A 24,446-nucleotide genomic window follows, 5' to 3' on the forward strand; every position below is an offset into this window, starting at 1 on the left:
CTAAAAAATGCTGGGTTAAAAACAACCCAAGTTGGGTTAAAAATGCACTAACCCAACAATTGGGTTGATTTTACCCAACGGTTGAGTTGTTTTAACCCAGCGGTTGGGTTAAATGTTGCTTAAGACAACCCAATGGCTGGGTTAAAACAACTCAGCCATTGGGTTAAAACAACTCAGCCATTGGGTTAAAACAACCCAATTGTTGGGTTAGTGCATTTTCAACCCAACTTGGGTTGTTTTTAACCCAGGATTTTTTAGAGTGCATCTTGAGAAACCGATAACACTGACATATTTTAAGATATGTGAAAGTTGCTTTCAGTTGAAACAGCTCAAACATACTGTGCATAAAAGTCTGGGACTAGCTTACACATTGTCTGTGAAACTGGGGAAATGTGCGTTATGATATGTAAATAGGCTAACTATTTTAAATATGAATAGGTTATTATATAAAGTCACACAATGGCTTACAATGCAATGCCATTTTGACTCTTCTTATGCTCATATAGAATTCCCATAATTCCAATTATTAATTTTCAGAGTGGTTTGTGTCCAAAACTGCTCCTGGATAAATATTGCCAATGCATTTTAACATGAAACACTTGTAACATATATTTCCCTCAAGTCACTAAACAGTTAAAAGAATACAATCGAAGTAGCATTTCCGTTTCAAGCAAGTTTAGCCTGAACGAACACACATTGGTCATTTTATGAAGACACTTTTATTGCAGCACCAAGTTCGTGAGCTGATTCATCCACTCAGAGGAACCGAAGCTCAGAGAGGGAACTGACAGCACAGGAGGAGCAGGATTACACGAACACATCCACTCTTTAAGAAACATCGATAACAGTTTATATCGGGAATATAAATAACACCAGGCGTTACACTGGTGCCAGGAATTATCTGTTACTTTATGATCTCGCTGTGAAACTTTGTTTACTCGCTGTGAATGTGAATGGATACAAAGTCTCTCTCGAGGAAGTTTTTAGCCGACTGGCTAACCAGCCGTGAAATATGAAGACTTCGGGTCCACAACAGAGTTAGCCTACAGTCTCTGACTTTACTCTTAATTAACTCTTATGAGAATTTTCATTTCGGTTTAGTTCAGCTGGTCGAACATATGTGTTGTGCGGACAAGTTTGCGTAAGTAAACTGATATTTCTTCATAACAAAAGATCTGAACTGGCTGATACGAAAGAGCTCTCGCTGCTTTTATTTATTTGTTTTAATTGATTGAATGTATTATAGTTATAAAAAGTAGGCTATTTTTACTGATTTCATTTTAATTTTAAACTTGTTTTTATTTGTATAACTTTATTTAATTTTCGTGTATTTTTTTATAATATATTTTTGCGTGCTTGATTTCAGAGCCCTCAATAATATATTAACTTTTTTTCTTCCTTTGTTTAATTGTTTATCCTAATTTCCTTAGACACCTTTTATTTACATTCATGCTGAAGTCTACTTTTCAAGTAAAATGTATTCATTCATGTTGGATGTTAATAAGTCTAAATCTTCTTTTCTCATTTTGCCTTTGGGTGAAAAAGTCTATAGTATTGTCACCATAGTTGGGTTATTGATTAATTTCTATAACTCAATGAGCTGGAAAGTATTTGATCTAATGTTCTACCTTATAGACATGATTATATTTAGTTTTGACAGTGAACTCTCTCACTTTCCCACCCTCTTAATCAACCCCACCCAGAAGCATGTCCCCTCATGCACAAACACCTGGGGTGGGTGGATCACCTGTCAAAAGTAATATTATAGTTTATATATGTCTTGATTGTCTACCATTTGAGGACTGGGGTAATACTAGTGTCTGGTTGATGTTGGCATTGTAGTGGTGTTTTGTGTATGTCTGCGGTTGTTGATGACTCTTTTGATCACCAAACCCCAAAAGCAGAGCTTCTTTGGCGTGCGGTGGCATATCTGGAAGCAGGTGGCTTGGAGAAAAGAGAGCAAGGATTTATTCCGCCTCTCAGGTTGTGGGTTTGGTTCTGGGAATGTCATAAAAAGTTCCTCCGCGCATGCAGTCGGGAAGTTTTAATTCAGGATGATTGCAGTTAGACGCTTTCCGTATAGCCCACAAGTTGTAATTAACCGCGGATCTAGCCCGTCCAAACCTACACAGACCATCTGCACATTTCAGACTATGTGTCTGTGAACTTTGCCATCTTAAGTTTCATGCCGGACCTCTTGAGTCACAAAAAAACGAGCATGGAAATACTACACCAGATTAAATTTGTAAAACCATCTTTATGGACATTCTGCTGATCCGATCTTCCTGTGAATCAGGAAACGTGGGCCTTCCTGCACACACAGACACAAGTGGGTCAGTAGATGTGATGATCCTGCAAGGGGGATGGGATCTGGCTCGAATCATGGAGAGATTCCAGTTCGTACGTTAGATGTAGGTCATCCAGAACAAAGGCATTATTTTTGGGCCCGGCTGATCAAATGTGGTCAATATACCAAATTATTATGTCGTTCAATCTCAGGGCCAAAGAATTTCAGCATGTCCTCACTCTCAGCGTAATGTGCAACGTGTCCAAAACACTTTGGCTGCAGATGACGGCTTGTGTTAGAGCTGCCAGATCCATCCCTGCTACAGAAGACGCAGGAAAGAGGAATTTCAAGTGGCCTCTTTTTGTTGTCAACTTGGTGCATAGACACCAGCGTTTATTAACATGCATGAAATTGTGCATATTTCCCTCATTGATGTGTTGACCACTCGTTCTTGAGTCACAAAGAAGGCCCTTCTATTATGCACACATGGATGTGGAAATACTTGGAATGCCTGTCCTTTTCGTGCCGCGGCTGAAAGAAGCTTTTGGCGAGGAGTGAAATTGAATTGCATTATGCTCAAGTGTGTTAATGCATGGCAGTGCTTTGGACGGGCCCAGCTGGAGAGGGTGGGAGTGGGGGTGGTGGGTGTTCCTGGGGATGGAGGCCTCTACAATGCTTTGTCTTCTCCCATGTTCCTGTCGTTGTCAGTCTCCTCATTGTTAGGGTTTTTATTTTTGGTTTCACTGCTGACCTTGACAGTGACTATCTTTGGTTTCCTGCATTTATGCAGCATGCAGAGACCATCACCTTTTGTGTTTTTACAAAATGTGCTTGTCAGTTGAACCCACTTGTTTTTTCCCCCCACTTTGCAGTCCCTAAAGTGAAGGAAGAATGGCAGAGGAACTAAAGACATAGCTCTCCTACAGGAAAGAGGTTCTTCTGTGAACTTTACTAACTTATTTGCACTGCAAAGGAAGGGGTTCTTCCTTGATAGGCTTTCTGTTGCAATGCCAGACAGTCCTACATTGTGACGGCATCCTCGTCGTCATGCTGGCTCCTGGAGTGGACCATAGAAAAAAAAGAGGGGGGAATGTCGTTACAGAAGGACCAGGATGGAAGGCGGCGACAACAGCAGCATGGCCACACGTGCGAGAGCCTGGCATCAACATCAAGCAGAAAATCTCCCAATGGGAGGGACTCAGCCAGCAGGAGGACATTCGTAGTGGAAAAGTTCAGACCCAGCGGACTCTTGCTTCTCGCAGGCATTCAGGGGACCTCCTTGGAAATGGACTCGCCAGCAATGATGAAGGTCGTAACAAAGCGACTGTATCAAAAGCCAAAAGCCTGGGTTTGGATTTCAGAGAAAACCAAATGACTTTTAGACCGGTTACAGGTGAAATCCAATCTGATGTCCCAAGAAATCACATGCATTTGAATAAATCTGTAACATCAACTCCTGCAACTAAGTCTTTAAGCACTGTAACACAAGTCCAAGTGACTAAACTGAATGTTAAAAGCAATCATTTTAAGTCAAACCATTTCCCAGATGTTGAAATTACATCTCTACCTCAGTGTGTAGATGATCCAGAGGCGTTGCTGCCTCCAGGGAACTTTTACACCTCCAGGGGGTTCTGGAAACAACTGGAGGCAGATGAATCTTTCTGGGAGAGAGAGAAAGATTCCTCAATGGTGACTAAGTGTCTTGATGAAATTGGACCTTCTTCCCCTCCACCTAAACCACAGCGTACATTCCAGTACAAGGGTGCGAGCAGTCCGCCCGGCCAACGGATCCAATTGGAGAACCAGACTCCATCCGTTGGCAAATCGGATCAAGTCCGGAAGCATGACATCATATTAAAGCCACCCAGCTGTCCACCTCCTCCTTGTCCAGTCAACACTTTCAACGGGTTTTCCAGAAACAGAAAGAACAGGTGAATATTTTCCCTCAGTGCATATCACATTACACAGTTAATCCCAAACATAAAAAAGGAAATGAATGTTTTATGTGCAGCATCCAACAATTTTAAGTACATCAAAAGCAATTTCTTATTCGTGACTATATCTTGATGTTGAATTGCAGTTTCCACTATTGTACTCGCCCACTATTTTAAATCTAATTCTAAACAAAGTCTAATTTAGTCTAATAATTAAGTTTTGATTTTGGTGTTCAACTAGAATTTTCAATGTTAGACAAGACTTTTAATTTTTTTCTGCACTAGTAATGTCATACCATCAAATGAGTCATTAAATAATTGTGTTGATTAAAAGGCCAGTGCCAGAAACGAGATTATTGAACAGCCCCCTCATGTAATTATATTGTACAAAACAGGTCGATACCACTTTATAAATAGAGTTTTGCTGGCTTTCAAAACCTGTTAAACCTGGTCATAAATGATATATCCCAACGAACAATAGGTGTTGGCCTAAAACGTTCTCATACTTACATGCTTCAGCTTGATTGATAGCTCAAATCATGTGGAATGTTGAAGAGAGGTGTGCTATTTATTTTCTAAGTTATCAGATTAAAAAAAAATCCCATAGACTTGCATTGAAGAATCCAATCCAAAATACCACAGAGACATAAAGCGACAGTTCAGGTGTGTAATGATGACATAATTTACATTTTTGGGTCAAGTAAGAGGACTTGGGTCACTAAGCAACCTCATATCAACTTAAAACCACCAAAGTCCCTTTTCAAGAAAATTTGCAATGCCTGTAGTCAGCTGTTTGGCATATATTTGAATGGGGGAAATCCTGAAATCTCAAAACCCACTTTCTATACTCACATTTAAAAACATATTTGAAATCCGCAACATAATCTGACAAGGACTATCCCATAAATGTTGTTTCTTATGCTTAAATAGCATCAAACTAGCTAATATTTCAGACTGGACCAGCCAATGCGCATGTGCAGTCCTAAGCGCACATCACATTCCAGTTTCTATCGCAGCTGCAGCAATGCAATGAATTTACCAATTGGGGGATGGCTCCTTTATTTTGATGCTGGACTTACCCATTGCACTTTCTCCCCCATTCATAGTAATATGAGTGCTACGTCTTGGTATATATAAAGTATTTTGCTGCATCTTTCTAATTCACCTACTTGTACTATGTCCTAAAATTATGCACTTTTTTTGTAAAGAAAAAGTACATCATTTTGAGTGTAGCAGAGTAGGCAAGTTTTGGGAAATACTACTTCATCATAATTGCACCTTTAATGGAGAGCTCTGTTGCACCCTGTCAGTGTTTAAACTGCCCTGTCAATAATCTTGTCACATTTAAAAATTTAATTTAATTTCCTATCCTTTCGAAGAGAAATACAGCTGCGCGTTGATCTGCCGGTCGTGGGTCTTTCATGCTGAGACTATCCTCGTGTTTGCAATTTGCATAATCATGCATATAAAAGTTAATGAACAAGCGTATCATTACAAAAGTTGACAATGCTGTTGCAGATAAAATACGATGTGGATAACATTGAATAAATATATTTTCGTCCGGTTGGATAATGATTTATAATCACTCAAACAAACCCCTTTATCTACACATCTGTACATACATAATAATAATAATACATACTACAATTTGGGATACTCTAATTTTAATTTCAAATACTATTTAGGATGAAAAGTATGCAAATTGGGACAAAACATTTGACACCACTCAGAAAACATTAACAATTCCATAGCAATGCCATGGCAATCACTTACAACCCTCTAGAATAATCCATCCGTAAACACCATACACAATTTCTTACAAAAATTAAAAATTCTACTAATTGTTTATTTCATACTTTGAGCTGGACAGTTTTGTGTCAGAGGACAGAGTGTAACTGTGAGTGGGTGATAGTTTAGTTGTCTGGCCTCATCCCCAGCTGTGATGTCAGCTGTTCTTTGGCATAATTTCAGCCTATTGTCCACATTTGGCCTAATTCTGTTTCAGCAAAGACTGCAGAGGTCACGCGAGGGCTTTCTGAAAACTCCTATGGTCACGCTGTTGTGTTTACTCCTTCCTCTAATTGTTTTTTTTACTTGATAATTTGAAACCCGGTGTCTGTTCCAGCCATATTATATGACATACATCTATTTAAAATGTGATATTCATTGTAGTACTTTTCAATTTGGATTAATGGTTGCTCTTTTTGAAAGACCCAAAACCTGTTGTTAGATTACAATACAGAGACTGTTCCTATCTTGATCCCCTTCTTCACAGGAAGTCGTTTGAGTTTGAGGACGTGGTACGGCTGTCTGCCCAACAGGCCTCTAGAGTGAAGGAGGGCCGCCGTTCGGGTCTTTTCCACACCCTGTCTGAAGACAGCATCTATGAGGACATCATCTGTGAGTGATTCTGAGAACCCCAAGACATGTGTCATTGATCAGATATTACTGTGAAGTACAGTAAAAAACATGTCTGCGTGGAATGAAACTCTCATTTTGATATATTCATTGTTTATCAAACACGATAATTAAAATGTTTGGGGTCAGAAAGATGCATTAAACTAATCAAAAGTGTCAGTAAAGACTTTTATAATGTTACAAAACATTTCTATTTTAATTAAATCAATGTTTCTGTTGATCAAAGAATCCTGAACAAATTATGATGATTTATTTTTCAACATTAATAATAATAATAATTATTATTATTATTAGGCCACAAATCAGCATACTAGAATGATTTCTGAAGGATCATGTGACACTGAAGTAATAAAGCTGAAAATGAAGCTTAGCATCATAAGAATAAATGACATTTAACATAAATGGCTTCCTTAAGACATTCCTTATTGTATTGGAACCAGTGTAGAGAACACTTAATGTTTTTTTGCATTTAAAAAAAAAGTATTATTATAGTATCTACAAGTGTCTGGTTACACTTTATTTTGATGGTCCACTTTAGACAGTGTAAATAGAAGTAATTTTGCAACTACATGTCAACTAACACTCATAAGAGCAGGGTTCCTAAAATCCAGCCCTGAAGGGCCACTGTCCTGCAGAGTTCAGCTCAAACCATGATCAAACTCACTTACCTGCAAATTTCTAGTAACTCTAAATTCAAAAATAAATATATGTTTTGAGTTAGTCACACCACTGAAAAATGTGTTATTAACCACCCAGCCAAATTTGAATGATAACAAAATCCACCAAGAAAATAAAATAGCTTATCAAAATCTTGAAAAATGTATCTGCGCTCAAACGCCGTCTGCGCCGAAACCACACCCACTCGCAGGAAAGCTGCCGTGAGAACAAAAGATAACACTCATTGGTGGGCATGCACTGCTCATAATGGCTTCAGATGTCGGCGGAAAGGGAGATTGAAGGCCGGGGCGGTAGATAGTTGGTTCGGCCCCATTCTGCAGTGGATAATCACTGAATCCCAGTTGTCTCTGATGAAAGTCTTGTGTAAAATGCTCACTGCAGAGGCAGGTATTGCTGCTGATCCTCAGCTCTCCATCAAGCTGGGTCTTCACAAAATTAATTCACCTCCTCTTGATATCATCGTTTTTGTTTTGTAAGCTGTTTTGTAAATTGTAGGCTGTAGAATGATCGGTACTGACAGTAACTCGTAAGAACCAGCGAAATGATGCGAATGCACTCATTTTGATATAGTGTTACGGGATGGGACAGTGCGTCATCAAGCCACCATTTCAGCCCTGCCCAAGAAAAACCTGAACACAGCATAGGTGAAAAAATGTTAACGGTCTAACTCCACATTTCTGCAAGTCTGTGCAGCTTGTTTCAGCAATGTATTTTTAACATTTATAATGTGTTTAGAAACAAATCTCAGAATTACCTTTTACACAGACTTTAACTAACTTGTTCAGGTGTGTTTGATTAGGTTTGTAACTAAACTCCTGCCCTCCAGGACCGTATTTGAGGAACTCTGCATTAGAGTATTAGTAGTCATTAGTAGACTGTTAGGTTAGGGTTCAGGTTGGTAGAATAAGTTGACAAGGTTACTTCTAGTCAGTAGAATGTCTGTTGGGAGCATCAAAATAAAGCGTTAGAAGATATTAAGCAGTCTACTCATACTTTAATGACTGCTAGTTGACATGTAGTTGAAGTTACTTAACAGTTAGAAAATCTTAAGTGGACTTTTGCAGTAAAGTGTAACATGACTTTTCAATCCAATCTTTTACAGCGGATATGCCAAAAGAGAACCCATATGAAGACATTTCTCCCATGTGTTTACCTATAAGACGGCCACGAAACTACACAGTTGGACAGAGAGCGAGCCCACACCTCAAGGTGACTGTCATTTTAAATGTATATTCATTTTGTCATCTTTCAGTAAATAGTATGCCACTACCATTCAAATGCTGTTCTTTTGAACTTTCTATTTATCAAAGAATCCTGCAAAAATGTATTTCCATGAAAAAGGTTTAGCATCAAATCAGCATATTAGAATGATTTCTGAAGGATCATGTGACACTGAAGACATCACAGGAATAAATAGCATTTTAAAAACGATTTAATATTTTTATAGATTCCCCAATTCCCTCTTTTCAACCAAGCAGCCATTTATTACCACTGTTTATTCCAATAGGAATAAGAAATTATACTTTAAGGGCACTGGCTAATTGTGGAACTAAATTGCCTGATTTCTAATCCACTTCTTCTCTTGTCTGTTGCATCATGTAGCTCTCACCGAAGCCGTTCACACTATTACCTAATGGCGACAGGCTGCATAAAGTGGGACGGGAACGCAAAGAATCCATAACGTCACCTACACGCACCTTCACTACAAACACTCCTAAATCATCAGCAGCAAAAGCTGCCACTGCATACAGGACAAACCAACAAACCCCGGTAAACCCACATGCATAAACACATGCCTCAGACGTCATTAAACATTGCGCAACATGTGCCTGCCATCACCTGTTTCTCCAATTGTATGCATGTGAACTTTAACCACACTTTTACGTGACATAATAAATTCGTTAGAGTTTTATGAACAGAAGAAGCAGGGTCTGCACCCAAACGCTGGTAATTATTTGATACATAAACCTTTCTATAGCCTGATTTGTCCCAGATCTCTAAATAAAATAGTTGTGAACATAAGAAAAATAACCAGACATGAAACATGTATGAGAAACATAGTCTGAGCAAGAATGTCAGCTTTGATGCTTGAAGAAAGAGGAGGGAAAGAGTGGGAGGAAGTGGTGAGGAGATGGATGGATGGCGGCAGGAAACGCTTCCTTTTTGGAGCACGAGAGGTTGAGGTTTATCATGAAGTGCCTGTGCATCACACTGGACGCCACTGACTAATCAGCTATATTCAGCTTTGCGCCAGTATGATCCATATTGTTGTTTTGGAAAGGCTGAAATAAGCAGGCAAAGGCAGTGTAGATGATGCTTATGGCGGAATGCTGTTTTAATAATGAAAGCGAGCAGAAAGGGGAGGTAAGAAATGTCCTTTCTTCATCAGAAATCACTCGCTCAGCATGTGAGAAATGTGGAAGTTGTTCTGTCAGTTGTGTGGTTCGTGGTCTGTGCAGATGTTGATGATCGTTCCAGATGAAACTTCTGAAGAAAATACCAAAAGTTTATTATAGCATTATTTATATACTATTAAAGCAATTATTCATATTTTGAATAAGCTTATGTTTTTAATTTCAAACTCAAGGTTATTTTTATTTCAGATAGTTGCCATTTTACAAAAAAATGTGTTTAATAGCTTTAGTTAACATTAACGGCACTGGTTTGGATGCATCAATAACAGCAACCCTCTTTACTTGTCTTTTTCACATACTTTGAATGATTTTTCCCTATTTTCATCCCATCAAATGTCTATTTAAACTAATATAAAATTAGATTCCAATATAAAAGTATATTCTGTATTATAATATTATATTATATAATATATTATATTATATTATCATTATAAAAGGACGGTACTCATTTATTTTACTAGTAATTTTGTTTAGTTTTTTTCAACATCTCTTTATCTCTTTTTAGCTTTATTTTTGTTTGTCTTATTTCTTAGTAATTTTATTACTTCAACTCAAACTTATTTTATTTCAATCAGTTGCCAAGGCAACATGTCTAACATTTCTGTTCATTTTTTATTATTTATTATAATTTTTTTTTAATTACAGCTGTATTTGAATGAACAGTTTAAGTTTTAGTTAACAATAACAGCTCTGGTTTGGACACATCATTAACTGTAACACAATTATCTCTGTCACACACTTTCAAAGCTTTTCCTTATTTTCATCCCATCAAATGTCTGTTTAATCTAATATGAAACTAAATATAAAATATCAGATTATGTATTTCTTAAACCGCTTCATTATAAAAGGACCTGACCGAGTCAGATTTTTACCCAAAGGATTAATTGTATTTAGTTAAAAAGTGGTGGTTTTTTTATAAAATTAATTAGTATAGATAATTCTATACAATTCTGTATGACTTTGAAAGAAGATATTTTTGACAGTTTTGCTGAGGAGCTGTGGGATGACTAGAAAAGTTTCACAGAGATGGTGACTGAGGCATATTTTTTTCATTCACTTATATGTTTAAACATACTTTACTGATTTATTTATTTCTCATCCTTTGCTGACATTTGATGTTTGTTTAGGATACTTTTCTCGTCAACATTTGTATGCCACATGCATCACCTAAATAAAAAAAAGTCCAACTTTGACTGGTTGTTAACAAGCTTGAAATTAGATTGTATCATGTAATCATGCGGATTCATTTTATAGAACACAGGCACAGAAAAGCTTCACGAACCCGCATTCAAGTCTTTTTTTTTCTTTCTGAGATGAATCAAAGTCACAACTTTTTTAGTTCTATGCTCAAATACATGATCTTATTGTTCACTGTTTATACATGCATTCTGCTACCTAGCAACCTAAAATCATCCTTCCGTGACTATTTGAAACTCATGTGGAGGTCAAAGCAGTGCATGACGCTTGCTTTGAGTGGTGCTTAAAAAGCCTTTACCATCTCCACACATGGTGAGCATTATGTTTTTATCTGGGGGGAAGCACCACCACGCTGTTTCCGTTCATCATGGGCAAATGCCACAACAGTGTGCTGTCTCACTGTTCTCGCTGTGTGATGTGGGCAGACCGCTGTGGTCTCCATGATGACTATGAATCATAATTAGCATGTCATGTTCTGCTTTGACCAAAAGTGAATAACAGGTCTGACATACACATGTAGACTCAGGTCAATGTGACACATCTAGTCAGGTTATATTTTTGTATATTGTTTGCATGTGTTATGTATTTTAAACATGTGTGACTCTGGGCCACAAAACTAGTCATAAGTCACACGGGTATATTTGTGGCAATAGCCAACAATACATTGTATGGGTCAAAATAATCAATTTATTTTAATTATTATTATTATTATTTTTAATGCTAAAAATCATTAGGACATTATGTAAAGATCATGTTCCATAAATATATTTTGTACATTTCCTAGTGTAAAATATACAAAATATTATTATTATTATTATTATTAATATGCATTGCTAATCTCAATTGATATATCAAAAAAGTCATATGATTTTGATCTGATGATCTGGTTTTGTGGTCACATTTATTTTCAGTGCTTCCATTGTAATTTGTAAGTGTTTCTTATGTACGCTACTGTTCAGAAGTTTGAGACTTATAATTTTGCGACATTTAATTATTGCAAAAGATTTCAATTTCAAATAAATAATGTTCTTTTTTTAAAGAAATAAACAATTGTATTCAACAAATATGCATTCAACTGATTAAAAGTGACACTAATAATGTGACAAAATATTTTAAAATAAATGCTGTTTTATTTACTTTGTTCATTAAATAATCCTGAATAAAAATTATCCTGGTTTCCACATATATTCAAATATTAATTAGTTGATTTTAACACTGATGGTAATAATAAATGTTTCTTGAGCAGCAAATCCGCATATTAGAATGATTTCTGAAGAATCATGTGACTGAAGACTCGAGCATCCCAGGAATAAATGGCAAATATATTAAAATAGAAAACAATTATTTAAAATTGTAACAATATTTGACAATATTTCTGTTTTATTGTATTTTTGATCAAATAAATGCAGTCTTGGTGAGCATAAGAGACTTCTTTCGAAATTAAAAAACAAAACAAACCCAAACTTTTGAACGATAGTGTACAGACTAAAGTTTTATTTAAAAGGGAATATTGTGAACAAAGTCCTGAGGGATTATTATTTGTCTTGTGTAGCTTGTAAACAGGATCCAGGAGATTTTTGAAGCCAAAAGAGGAAGGAAACGAGTATGGGTGACGGCATCCAGAGGTGAGAGAGGATACATATTTCATATTTACCTGGTTTACCAAGAGAAAAGGTGTAATCGTCCAGTACATTTATATGTTTTATGGCAGATGAATTGAGTGGAACAGAGAGTGATCCCGAGGAGAGCTCTAAAGGTCAGTGTCTTCCTCAGGCCTCTTGTTTATTCAACTTTAACGTGTATGTCAAACCAGTTACGCAGTTTTGATAAACCCTTCAATGCTGTTTACATTTTTTTCTCATAGATCGCTCCCAGCGCACAGTGTACGTTCAATCAACCTTAAAACGGCGGCCGGGTTACCGCACTTTAGAGAGGGACTTGATCCAACTCCAACAGCAGCAGCTTTTCCAGCAGTTTGTTGTGGTGTCGCTTAGAAAAGGTTCCCCTGGAAACGCATACATCCCTGAGATCACACAACAGTTCCCTACGAAGGTAAAGAAACCTAATGACAAGATGACATGGCATTTCACTTTTGTAGATGTTTTGTAAAGTGAAAAATAATGTTTGTCAGGAAATAATGTCAGACAGAGCATGATTTGAGATTGTGGAATGTGTTTCACAAAATTATATATATATCTGGTCGCCACAGCGAATCATCTGCCTCCATCTATTCCTATCCTCTGTATCCTCTTCTCTCAGACCGACTACCTTCATGTCCTCCTTCACTACATCCATAAACCTCCTCTTTGGTCTTCCTCTTGACATCCTGCCTGGCAGCTCTAACCTCAGCATCCTTTTACCAATATATTCACTCTCCCTCCTCTGAACATGTCCAAACCATCTCAGCCTGGCCTCTCTAACTTTGTCTCCAAAACATCTCACATGTGCTGTCCCTCTGATGTACTCATTCCTGATCCTATCCATCCTCGTCACTCCCAAAGAGAAACTCAACATCTTCAGCTCTGCTACCTCTAGCTCTTCCTCCGGTCTTTTCCTCAGTGCAACTGTCTCCAAACCATACAACATCGCTGCTCTCACTGCTGTCCTGTACACCTTTCCTTTCATTCTTGCTGTTAAACTTTTATCACACAACAGACCTGACATTTTTCTCCACCCATTCCAACCTGCCTGCACACGATTCTTCACCGCTTGTGTGTGTGTGTGTGTGTGTGTGTGTGTATATATATATATATATATATATATATATATATATAAAATGATTTTAAAAATAAATAAATATAAAGTTTCATTATAAAATAAATGTAATGTATTAAAATACAATGATTATATGTTTGATTATATAAAATATTACTTTTCTGTCTTTATTTTTTATTTAGTTTGAGAAGTCTTCTCGTCTGTCTCGTGAGGCTGAAGATCGATTAAGGGCGATTCCCAAGTTTTGTTTTCCTGACTGTCATGACTGGTGTCCCTCCTCAGACCACACCAGGTAACATGCTGATATTAAACCGTTTTATGTTAGTTGTCTAACTAATTCACTCTTCTAAGATGATCTTTGATTATCACCCACAGTGAAACCTTTTCTTTTGTCTTGACGGGAGAGGACGGGAGTCGCTTATTTGGATACTGCCGCAAAATCCTGGTTAGTTTGTAAATGTGCTCATATTAATTCAACAGAGAAATGTAATTTCACCTGGTCAACTTAATTCTTAATAACATTCCAAACCTCACATAAGGAGCTTTTGCACCAGATAATTTTTTTCATAGTTAACAAATGGAAATGGAAGTACTCAGTTCCTGCAGTGTGAATACACCACAAAGTGGGTACTTCCACCATTAGTACTGAATTCAGTTCTAGGAACATCTTTTGGGGGAACTAAACTAGCCCCTACCCTAGTACGTGTAACCCAGCACAATAGGAGCTACCAGTGACTTAAGTGTACGTTGATTGCTCAAACGCATGCCATAAAAAACGGTACCAGACCATTTTTAAAAAGCTGTGTAAATGCACATTACCATATAAACTAATGATGGACATAAACATACAGAAAGCCATCCTTTTTTCTCTTTCCATCACATAACTTATATATAATCTCTTTTATCACAAATCTCACAACACGCAACAAAAACATCTCCAGTTGTTGAATGGCTCGCTTAAATTATGCCACTGTCGGCTGGCTCATGTCACTTACAAATGCAACCGGGAAAATTACCCACTTAGTTCTCCGGGAACTATAACTATAACCTATAACTAAGTTCCTATATCTACTCTGTGCTAAAGCCCCTATAAATCATCATACAGGTTTGGAACAAAATTAATGTAAATAAATAATATTCAGTGAGAGTATATTTTCTGTGGTAAATACGCAGTAATCTCGACCTTTGACCTGTGTGTTCTGCAGCCCGGTGGGAAGGGGAAGAGACTGCCTGAAGTTCACTGCATCATCAGCAGATTGGGCTGCTTCAATCTGTTCTCAAAGGTCAGGGGCATTTCTGAGATCGGATATGAATTTCCTGTTTGATCAGCACTAAACCTTTTAGACAGATTCTGAAATGTAACTGCCTGAAATGTTTGGGAGTAGATCTTGGAGGAGGTGGAGAGGAGGAGAGAGATTTCTCCTGCCTTGGTTCATCCTTTCATGCACAGCGTCATGGAAGCTCCCTTCCCCGCTCCTGGACGCACCATCACGGTCAAGAGCTTCCTGCCAGGCTCTGGCAATGAGGTAAGGTATTGCTTAGCTCTGCAGACTCACAGCTAACACTGAGAATTTTAAACCTTTAATTCAATTTTTCTTTGACGTTCTCAGATTTTAAAAACTTGCAAAATGTTGAACTTTTGAATTTAGGTATTTTTATTCAATAGGCTGATGGTAAGTATTAATTTACATCCTGACATTATTACTACTTATAAAGGACAGCTTGACCTTAAGTATTTTTTATTTTATTTTATTATTTGTAATTCATTTATTTCACAAATTAAGACACTTTTGTAACGCCAGTGAAGAATTATCATAAAAAAAATGTTTTAAGTGTCATCTCAAACACATGCCACTGATGAGATAAAAATTATTATAACAATGATTATAATGATTATGAACAAATTAAAATATAATATTGTAAAATTATTATTAATAATAATAATAATAATAAAATATGCAAAACAACATATGCTTATTTGATAACCGTCTCATTTTACTCCGACCTTGACCTTGACCTTTTACTTGACCTTGGATGTACTTATCTTTTTTAACATTAATTTTAACATCAATTTTAACAATAATACTAATGACAGCAAATCAAGGAACAAGCATTCAAATTTATTTTTCTTTCTATCTTTTTTTTTGGTTGTTGCACATTTGTTTTTGTTTTTGTTTGTTTTTTACTGTTGCTTTAAATAATTATTTTAATAAAATGTAAATAGTACAAAAAAATTATATAACAATTCATTTTTAACGAATACATATTTTTATGTATAGTTAAAATTAATTAAAATTGTAGGTAACACTTTAGAATGAGGAACACATTCACTGTTAACTATAACCTTTGTCTCCATATTGTGTCCAATTTACTTCTTATTAATAGTCAGTAAGGTAGTTGTTAAGTTTAGGTATTGGGATGAAGGGAATATGGCCATGCAGAATAAGGCATTAATATGTACCTTATAAGTATGAATAAACAGCCAATATCCGAGTAATATGCAAGTTAGTAAGCAACTAGTTAATAGTGAGAACTGAACTCTAAAAATAGTGTTTTTTTAAAAAAAAGTTTTTTTTAGGCATTTCACACATTCAAATGTTTTTTTTCTCATTAAAAAAATATAGTGTCATTTCATATTATTTTATACATTGTAGTTATAAAATTTTGCCTTTTATAAAGAGTTTCTTGGCTATTTTTTGAAACCTTTTGAATCATTTAAATGTCAAGGAAAAGGTTTGTCACAATATTTGGAGAATCACCCGTGTGTCTCTGTCGTATATGCAGGTTCTGACTCTGTGCAGGCCGGTGGACTCACGTTTGGAGCATGTGGACTTTGAGAGTTTGCTGCAGTGTCTCAGTGTGACCAGACTCCTGCAGGTCTTCGCATCTCTGCTGCTTGAGAGGAGGGTGATCTTCATCGCAGACAAACTCAGGTACAGACCGCCACCCATGCTGAGACCCAAATATACCATTCTGAATGCCAACTAGAACTAAATTCAAACCTATATGTCTTTGTCTCCGGCCAGTGTCTTATCCCGATGTGCTCACTCTGCCTTGGCACTGCTGTATCCCTTCACATGGCAGCACACATTCGTACCAGTGCTCCCTGCCAGCATGCTGGACATATGCTGCTCTCCCACTCCTTTTGTAATGGGGGCGCTGTCTCCGTCCCTGCCTCAGGTGCTGGAGATGCCCATCGAGGAGGTCAGTTGTCATATTTAAAGGGATAGTTCACCCAGAAATGTTGTCATAATTTACTCATCCTCATGTTGTTCCAACCCTGTAAAATAATATATTTAGAAGAATATAGGTAACCAAACAGTTGATAGGCCCCATTAGATGCGTTTCTTCTGTCAGGCCAGTGTGAGCCAGCTTTTTAATAAGCCGACCTGGGCTTATAGACCTAGACCTGTAGCACCGAGCCCAAAACCCAAAGCCCAAAAGAGCAGAGTCCAAAAGTTTCCACCTTCGCTGGCATCTCCAGACTCAGGTAAACTCGGGCTCTATCCTGAGCTGGCCCGCTTTGGAACAAGGTATTCGGCGGCCCAAAAAACCCTGGCCGTTTACCCCGTGGAAGCCCAGAAGAGGCATGATCAAGCCCTCGAAGTGACAGTGGAAATGCGACTGGCCCTGGCATGCAGTAGCACAACCGCTTTTGGCCCAACTGTGGCTACACGGCTATTGACTTTTATGTAATAGAGGGATAAAAATACTATGGAAATCAATGGGGCCTATCAACTGTTTGGTTTCCGACATTCTTCACAATATCTTCTTTTGTGATCAGTAGAAGAAAGTAATTCATATAGGTTTTGGAACAACTTGAGAGTAATTTTTGGTTAAAGTCCACTTATAATTCTAATTCTAATCAAGGTTTTTGCCACCAAAAATTGTACATTTTAATGATAATTTCTGACCTATAGAGGAAAGATCTTTATTAAAATAATCTGCTATGATTGGCTATGCTTTTGAAGACTGAATAAGTGTTGATGTGTTAATATCTGTGTTCGTGTTAAAGTGTTCATGGTTGACATCACCATTGATTTCCAGCTATTTTCCCAGATTAGTTTCAGTAATATGAATTCTTCAGAAGAATAAAAAAATTGGTAACACTTTATTTTAAGGTTCAGTTATTAACTATTACCTAGTTGCTTATTAGGATGCATATTACTAGGACATTGACTGTTAATTAGAAATTATAAAGCACATATTAATGCCTTATTCTGCATGACCTTATTCTATATACCTTAATCTACCTTACTAACTATTAACTATTAATAAGCAGTAAATTAGGAGTTTATTGAGGCAAAAGTCATAGTTAATAGTGAATATGTGTTCCCTATACTAAAGAGTTACCAAACAGTAAAGTTTCTTACTCATCCTCCTGTGGAAAACAGACTGCCAGAAGGGGATTTTATTGGACACTGTTATGGATCCCATGTAAGATGCTTCTAAACAACAGTGGAGAGCTCTGAGATTTGATTATGACCACGGCCGGAGTTTAATTTAATAACCGTCATGCCTTGAATTGTTTCCATTGTTCAACATCTTGAAATTCCCCATGCCGGCAATAAAGTACTATTTGGCAGAGGTATAAAGTATTAAATCATATCTATAAGATGCTCCAAGTTTAGTCTACTCTTTGACTTGGTGACAAAGAAGTACTCATTTGGCATTTGAGGTGCTATAATATGCGTCATAACTGAAAATCTTCATAACTCCAAAACGTTTTTGTGACCAGAAAATCGCCTTGACTTATTTAAAGAAAATTATATAAGCTTGCAGTCCGAGCGAGGTTCCTATGTGATTGAACGCATAGGATATTTTTGCTTATGCTTTCTGTTTTGAAAGAGCATGAAAGACACGTACGTTTGTACAAATGGGTTCTTGCATTCTGTTATCATTTTGACATTCCATCCTTCTTTTTTCCTTTTTGTCTCATTCTTTCAGGTGCTCATTGTGGATTTGTGTGCCGACAAGTTTGTCGTTCAGGTGTGTATGCAGGTTTTAGTTTTCTAATAATACAAGGGTGTGTCTTTTGAAAGTGTGTTTGTGAGGGTGTGGTTTGAAACTCAAGTCACGACCTGAGGAGCTGGACTGTATTGTCAAAAAAATAAATGTGTCGGCTTTAAGTGATGTTTTGGCCATATTTATACCGTTAACAAATTCCCCAAATACACTGCTATTCAAAAGTTTGGGGTTGACAAGATTTTTTGTTGTTGACAGAAGTCTCTTTTGCTCACCAAGGCTTCATTTATTTGATCAAAAATAGAGTAATACTGTAATATCATGAAATATTATTAAAATTTAAAAGAACTGTTCTCTTTTTCAGTATGTTTTAAAACAGCAAAGCTGAATTTTCAGCAGCCGTTACTTAAGTATGGTCATTAACAGCACCCCTTACCCTGGTTTGTCCTGGCAAGTAAACACATTAATTCTGTTGTCTTGTCAACTTGAATGGTTATAGGGTTTATAACCTATATAACCTTTTGAGAAAGTTTACTAAATAATTGCTAATACACTTAGCAAAAAAGTGGCAAGAAACACATTGAATTAAACATGAATTTGGAAGCAGAATGACTAAAATGGTAATTTCTTTTCAAATGTACTCCAATAATCTTTTATTTACAACTTCTTAATATTATTATTTTCAGTGTTGGAGTGCGCATGCGTAATATGTGACAGAAAAGCATCCTGTGGCTTTAAACTGTGGTTTTATGCGCATCCAGACAGAGCAAGGATTTTTTGATTTTAAATTTTAACCAGAGGAGGAGGAAGTATATTGCAATCTCTGACTATTTCTTGACCCCAAAGAATTATAAAAATGCATTCTTGTCTCATGCAGCAGAAGTAGAAGTGGTATAGTCAAAATGCTGTATCTGTAACGGCATGAGATAATAATTTGAGTACACAAGTTTCCATGTTGTAACACTCTTCAGTTTAAAATGTTTAACTTTAATGTTTAAGTTAATATGTTTAATCCTTCCCTCACGGGCCAACAATTTCCTACATAACCCTTTTAATTCAGCACAAAAATTGGGACATCTTACATTGGGAGTCTTTTCTGAGCTCTTGTGTGAAAAAAAAGTACAAAAAATGTAGCAATTGAGCTGTTCCGCTGGGTCCTAAAGTCATTTTATCTTCAGTACACATTCAGATACACATTTAGACATTATAAAATAATTTTGGTGAAGTTTTACCATTTTAAGGTTTTTCTATGTGTACTGAAGCGTTCCACACGTAATCCATTGCTATGTGGGTCAAATTGACCCATGAGGGAAGGATTTGTCACAGGTCAAGTGTGAGGGAAAGATGAGGGTTAAGTTAAACATTCAAATATGAAGAGTGTTACAACATGGAAACTTGTGTACTCAAATCATCCTTTTAAATTTCAACCACAAATCTCCTCGAATCCAGCCTTTGTGTGTGTGTGTATTCGTGGTTCAAGGGCGACAAAAGTCCTAGGGTCTTGGAGCACTCAGATGAACACTCGATTTTTAAATAAATAAAAAAAGGGGCCGAGGGAAGGATGAGGGTTAATATCTCCACTGACTTAACATGAAATACTCAAGAGTCAGATGCATATGAATGATTATGTTTTGATGTCAAAATCAGGAAATAAACAGATTTATTTATAAAGTCTTATAAACGCAGTTTTCTTGAACGGGTTATTGGTTTGCATGTAAACCAGGACAACGGGTTATTTTAATACCGGTAATCTAATTTTTGTGCATGTAACTATGCTCATTGTCACATGATCCTTCAGAAATCATTCTATTATGTTGATTTGCTGCTCAAGAAACATTTCATATGGTCAATGTTGAAACCGTTGCGCTGATTAATATTTCTGTGGAATCGAATAATAATTTTTTCTGTAATATTTTATTAATGAAAGTTTAAAAGTACTGCATTTATTTGAAATGTAAATATTTTGTAACATTATAAATGTCTTAATGTCATTTTTGATCAACTTAATGCACCCTTGCTGAATAGGTCAAATTAAATTGATCCCAAACTTTTAAACAGTACAGTACATCAAACACAAATCATATCTTTGTTGTTGCATGCATTCAAACAACAGTTATCATATATTGTTTTATTTTATTTGCATTTTCAGTTTCTAATAGCTGACAAATCATTTTGTGAAACGCAATCATAGGGGACTCCTCCATCTGCCCACATATCAATATATGTCCATATATCAATATTTATGTTCCTTTCCTAAATGTACTCTTACATTCATCTTTCCCTTCCCTCTGTTGTCCTAGCTTGGAGATGAGGACTGTATCTTGCCTAGAAAGCTGCAGGCAGCACTTCAGGAGATACTGGAGAACAGGGAGGAGATACTAGAACAAAGCACAAGGGACAGGACAGGAGGTTAGACTCATCACACGTGCCCATATTCCCTTCACAGCCGATCCCACAGCTTCTAACGCATAGTTCAATTTTAAACTGGTTTCACTCGTGTGATTTGAAGGTTTGGTCTATTGTCTTGTGTCAAATTAACTGTTCATCTTTAGAAATCTATTGTCTGTTCATTTATGATGTGATGAGTAACCAACCGTTAAACAAGGCCAGCGAGGCTGTATCATTTCAGTTGCACAGATATTTTGTTAAACTGGCCCAACGGTAAAGGGTCACTTTTTGGTTATACTCAATATTAAAGGAGGACCAATGCAATGGCTTATGAGCACACTTTTCCTGTGTTGACATGTTTCCTATTAAAACGGGAAGTTTTATGTCTCTTTTTGTTAAGTAGCCAGTCATTTTAGACACTTTTCATTTGATTAATTTTTTGTTTATATGAAAAAAAAACCTTTTTGTTTTTTTTCCTAAAAGAGGCATATGAATGGCCCCAAAGCTAACAGAAAGACTAAATGCCTCAAAAATCTGATTTTATTAGCTCATGTGTCTGTTTAGAAGGGTCCTGTTATGCTTATTTTGTTACATTATTCATTTTCTTTAGTGTGTAATGTTGCTGTTTGAGTTTTAAATGATCTGCAAGTTTACAAAGCGCACAGTCATTTCAAAGGGAGTTATTCTCTTTATCAGGAAGCACTGTTTTCTTGATATTTCTTCTGGAAACGTACACGTCGAAAAAGGGGCATGGCCTGGTTAACTGCGTTAGTAGTGTGTTGAAATTCACAGTTATGGTAAGGGGTGTGACATTTCAAAATGCGCTGAAAGATGTTAACCAATCACAACACACTGGTCCAGGTGACCAATCAGAGGACATTGTGCTTTACGGAAAGAGAGGCTTCACAAAGACACGGCTGTATTTCTAATTAATTCATTAATTAGATCGTAGAACCATTGGTTCCAATGGACTCTATGAAAAACTTAGCTCACGATGTGTTTTGAACATTTAAGCATGAAAACTTTTTACACTATGCATTATCAGTGTCACATTGTGATTTTATTCTTCCAATAGACAAGTCGGACCTGAACACTTTGGTGTCAGAGGCGTTTGTGTGGTTCTTGGTTGAGCTGGTCGGACATTATTCTCTCTACATGAGCGACGCAGGACCCGGTGGGACCCGAGAGCTGCAGAGAGACGCTTTCAGGAAATCTCATCCTTCCCGAGGAGTGCGGCAGTTTCTTCAGCTCTTCATGGACACGCAGATGTTTGCTGGTTTCATTCACGACCGAGAGCTCAGAAAGGGAGGCGTGAAAGGTGAGAGAAGGAATATTCCTGGTTAAAGTTGTCATTTTTTGGAGGAACTGTTCCTTTAAGTAACGAGAGGAATGTGTCGTCGTTTAACAGGGTTGTTTGAAGTGAGAGCTGCAGATTATCTGGATTCATATCCTGAACCTGAACCCAGTGGTGTCAATAAATTTCTCAAGGGGCTTGGTAAATCTTTTTCTGCCTTTTACATTGGTCTTAAATGAAAAATAAAGGGAACTTATTTTTGTTGTTTTACTTACAATAATGTTTGTTTGCAGGGAATAGAATGAAATTTCTGCAGAAGAAATAGAGAACTGTCAGACGCCAAGTATGGCTTAAGTGGCCACAGTTTTTTTTTCTAAAAGCATGTGATGACTCAACTAGCATGCCAGTTCCTCTCCCGTAGCGAACACTCGAGGGTGGAGATTGACTGCAATCAGCTTGTTCTGCCCTGAAAATTCTCCTGCTTGGATTTGCCGCCCGTCACAGAAGAGGAAAAGGCTGGAAATGAGTTCATAAGCACAAGGAACAAAGACAACTGAATTAGAACAAAGAGGAAAGGGAGGAGTCTGTCATGTTATTGTAATTTTGATAAATAAGGAAGAAACTGACTATGAATGCATAATAACAAGGTTTGGGTTAATGTCCATTTCAGATGTCTTACATGACTTTGTCTTTAATGTATGTTTTATTAAACCCGACAATAAGGTAAGCTTATGTTTTAACCTTAAACATTTTTTTCAAATGGAAATTGGTAGTTTAAAGAAAATATGATGAAGGATAGCTTCTATTCCCCTTTTAATAATTAATTTATGATTCTTCATATGCACAGAATTTGCTTTTCAAGTTGTCAAACTTTTTTTGTGCCACATTTGCGAAATGTCGATGCAGATATTTCATTTTAGCAGAGGCTTTTACATTTTGTACAGTTTTTTTTTCTTTTGTAAACAAACTAGACTTTTTGTAACATTTGAAAATAAAATATTCATATTTCAGATGCAGAGGTGGAGGCAGTGTGAATCAAATGTCGTCATCTTGTGGAAATTAGACATTTTGAATGATTTTCCAGAATGAATGGGTTTAAAATATATGGTAAATATATATGGTATATTATCAAAACTAGCAGAATTTGGGGGCTACTTTGATGAAGCTTAAATAGCTATATTATAGCTTTGGCCATTTGTGTTATTTAGTTTTGATTATTATTGACTGTTAATAATCAATTTGATTTGATTGATATTGACTATTATTCTTAAACCTTTCACGGATAGAGGTCTCCACAGTGAACAGCAATTCAAAAAGCATTTTTTTTGCTTATGCATGGGTTTTGATTGCACAGTTGCACATTAACCACTACCGTTGACACTAGTGCATTATTCTATATACTGCCATCAAGTGGCAAGCCGTTGTATGTTGGATTTTTCCTCCCTCCAAACCAAGATGGCGCCGGAATATCCATATCCATCCATTTCTTCTATCCTAGGAGACTCTTGCAGGTAAAAATGTTGCAACACCAAGTAACATCTCAAAGGAGTCACATTATTGTATCATATCATATATTGTTACATTTTCCCAGCTATTCATTTTAGATTGGGAGGAATTTGTGATTAATCATCTGTCCACTAAATTGGACATCATACATCAATGTATTCGCTTAAGGCTTTTACTGTCACTGTTCATGAAAATACGTAGTCTGCAGTTAACTATTTTAGTTGTAAATAAATATATTGGTGGAATTAAAATGTAATTTACATATATGTCAAAAAAAAGTAATGCATGGAGTATGTTACATCAAAAGGTAATCTGATTATGTAATACACGTTACTTAATGCATTACTCCAACACGCATCTTTGATTGAATCACATCCACATGTTCTGATATCAAAGACATGTAATGTCCAACTTCTATGAAGTTCTTCGTCTGCTGGTTGAACAGGATCAAACTCATTGCTTTTGCAATTATTGAGGCGGTATTATATATTTTTTAGGCTATATATTTTATAGTTTTCACCTGATTTTATTTAATTTTATTAATTGGTTTGTTATTCATGACAAACCAGTATTACTGTGTTATTACTGTATTATGTACAGTTAGTATCTCTTCAGTTAAAACCAAAAATGCATGCCTACCGTCCATTCTA

General features: G+C 36.6%; 1 protein-coding gene across 1 annotated transcript; it reads left to right on the forward strand.

The window, feature by feature from the left end:
• Positions 1-728: 728 nt before the first annotated feature.
• On the forward strand, positions 729-23,306 carry dennd2c (DENN/MADD domain containing 2C). The gene is made up of 19 exons (XM_067414303.1): positions 729-1,141; positions 3,160-4,218; positions 6,497-6,621; positions 8,420-8,526; positions 8,920-9,087; positions 12,481-12,553; positions 12,640-12,684; positions 12,793-12,980; positions 13,826-13,935; positions 14,019-14,088; positions 14,849-14,926; positions 15,029-15,169; positions 16,428-16,576; positions 16,670-16,847; positions 18,591-18,632; positions 20,909-21,017; positions 22,072-22,314; positions 22,405-22,491; positions 22,584-23,306. The coding sequence occupies exons 2-19, from the start codon at positions 3,335-3,337 to the stop codon at positions 22,613-22,615; spliced, it is 2,829 nt and encodes a 942-aa protein (XP_067270404.1). The 5' UTR covers positions 729-1,141; positions 3,160-3,334; the 3' UTR covers positions 22,616-23,306.
• Positions 23,307-24,446: the final 1,140 nt, after the last annotated feature.

This window comes from Pseudorasbora parva, chromosome 13 (genome assembly GCF_024679245.1).
Source record: "Pseudorasbora parva isolate DD20220531a chromosome 13, ASM2467924v1, whole genome shotgun sequence".
Taxonomy (NCBI): domain Eukaryota; kingdom Metazoa; phylum Chordata; class Actinopteri; order Cypriniformes; family Gobionidae; genus Pseudorasbora; species Pseudorasbora parva.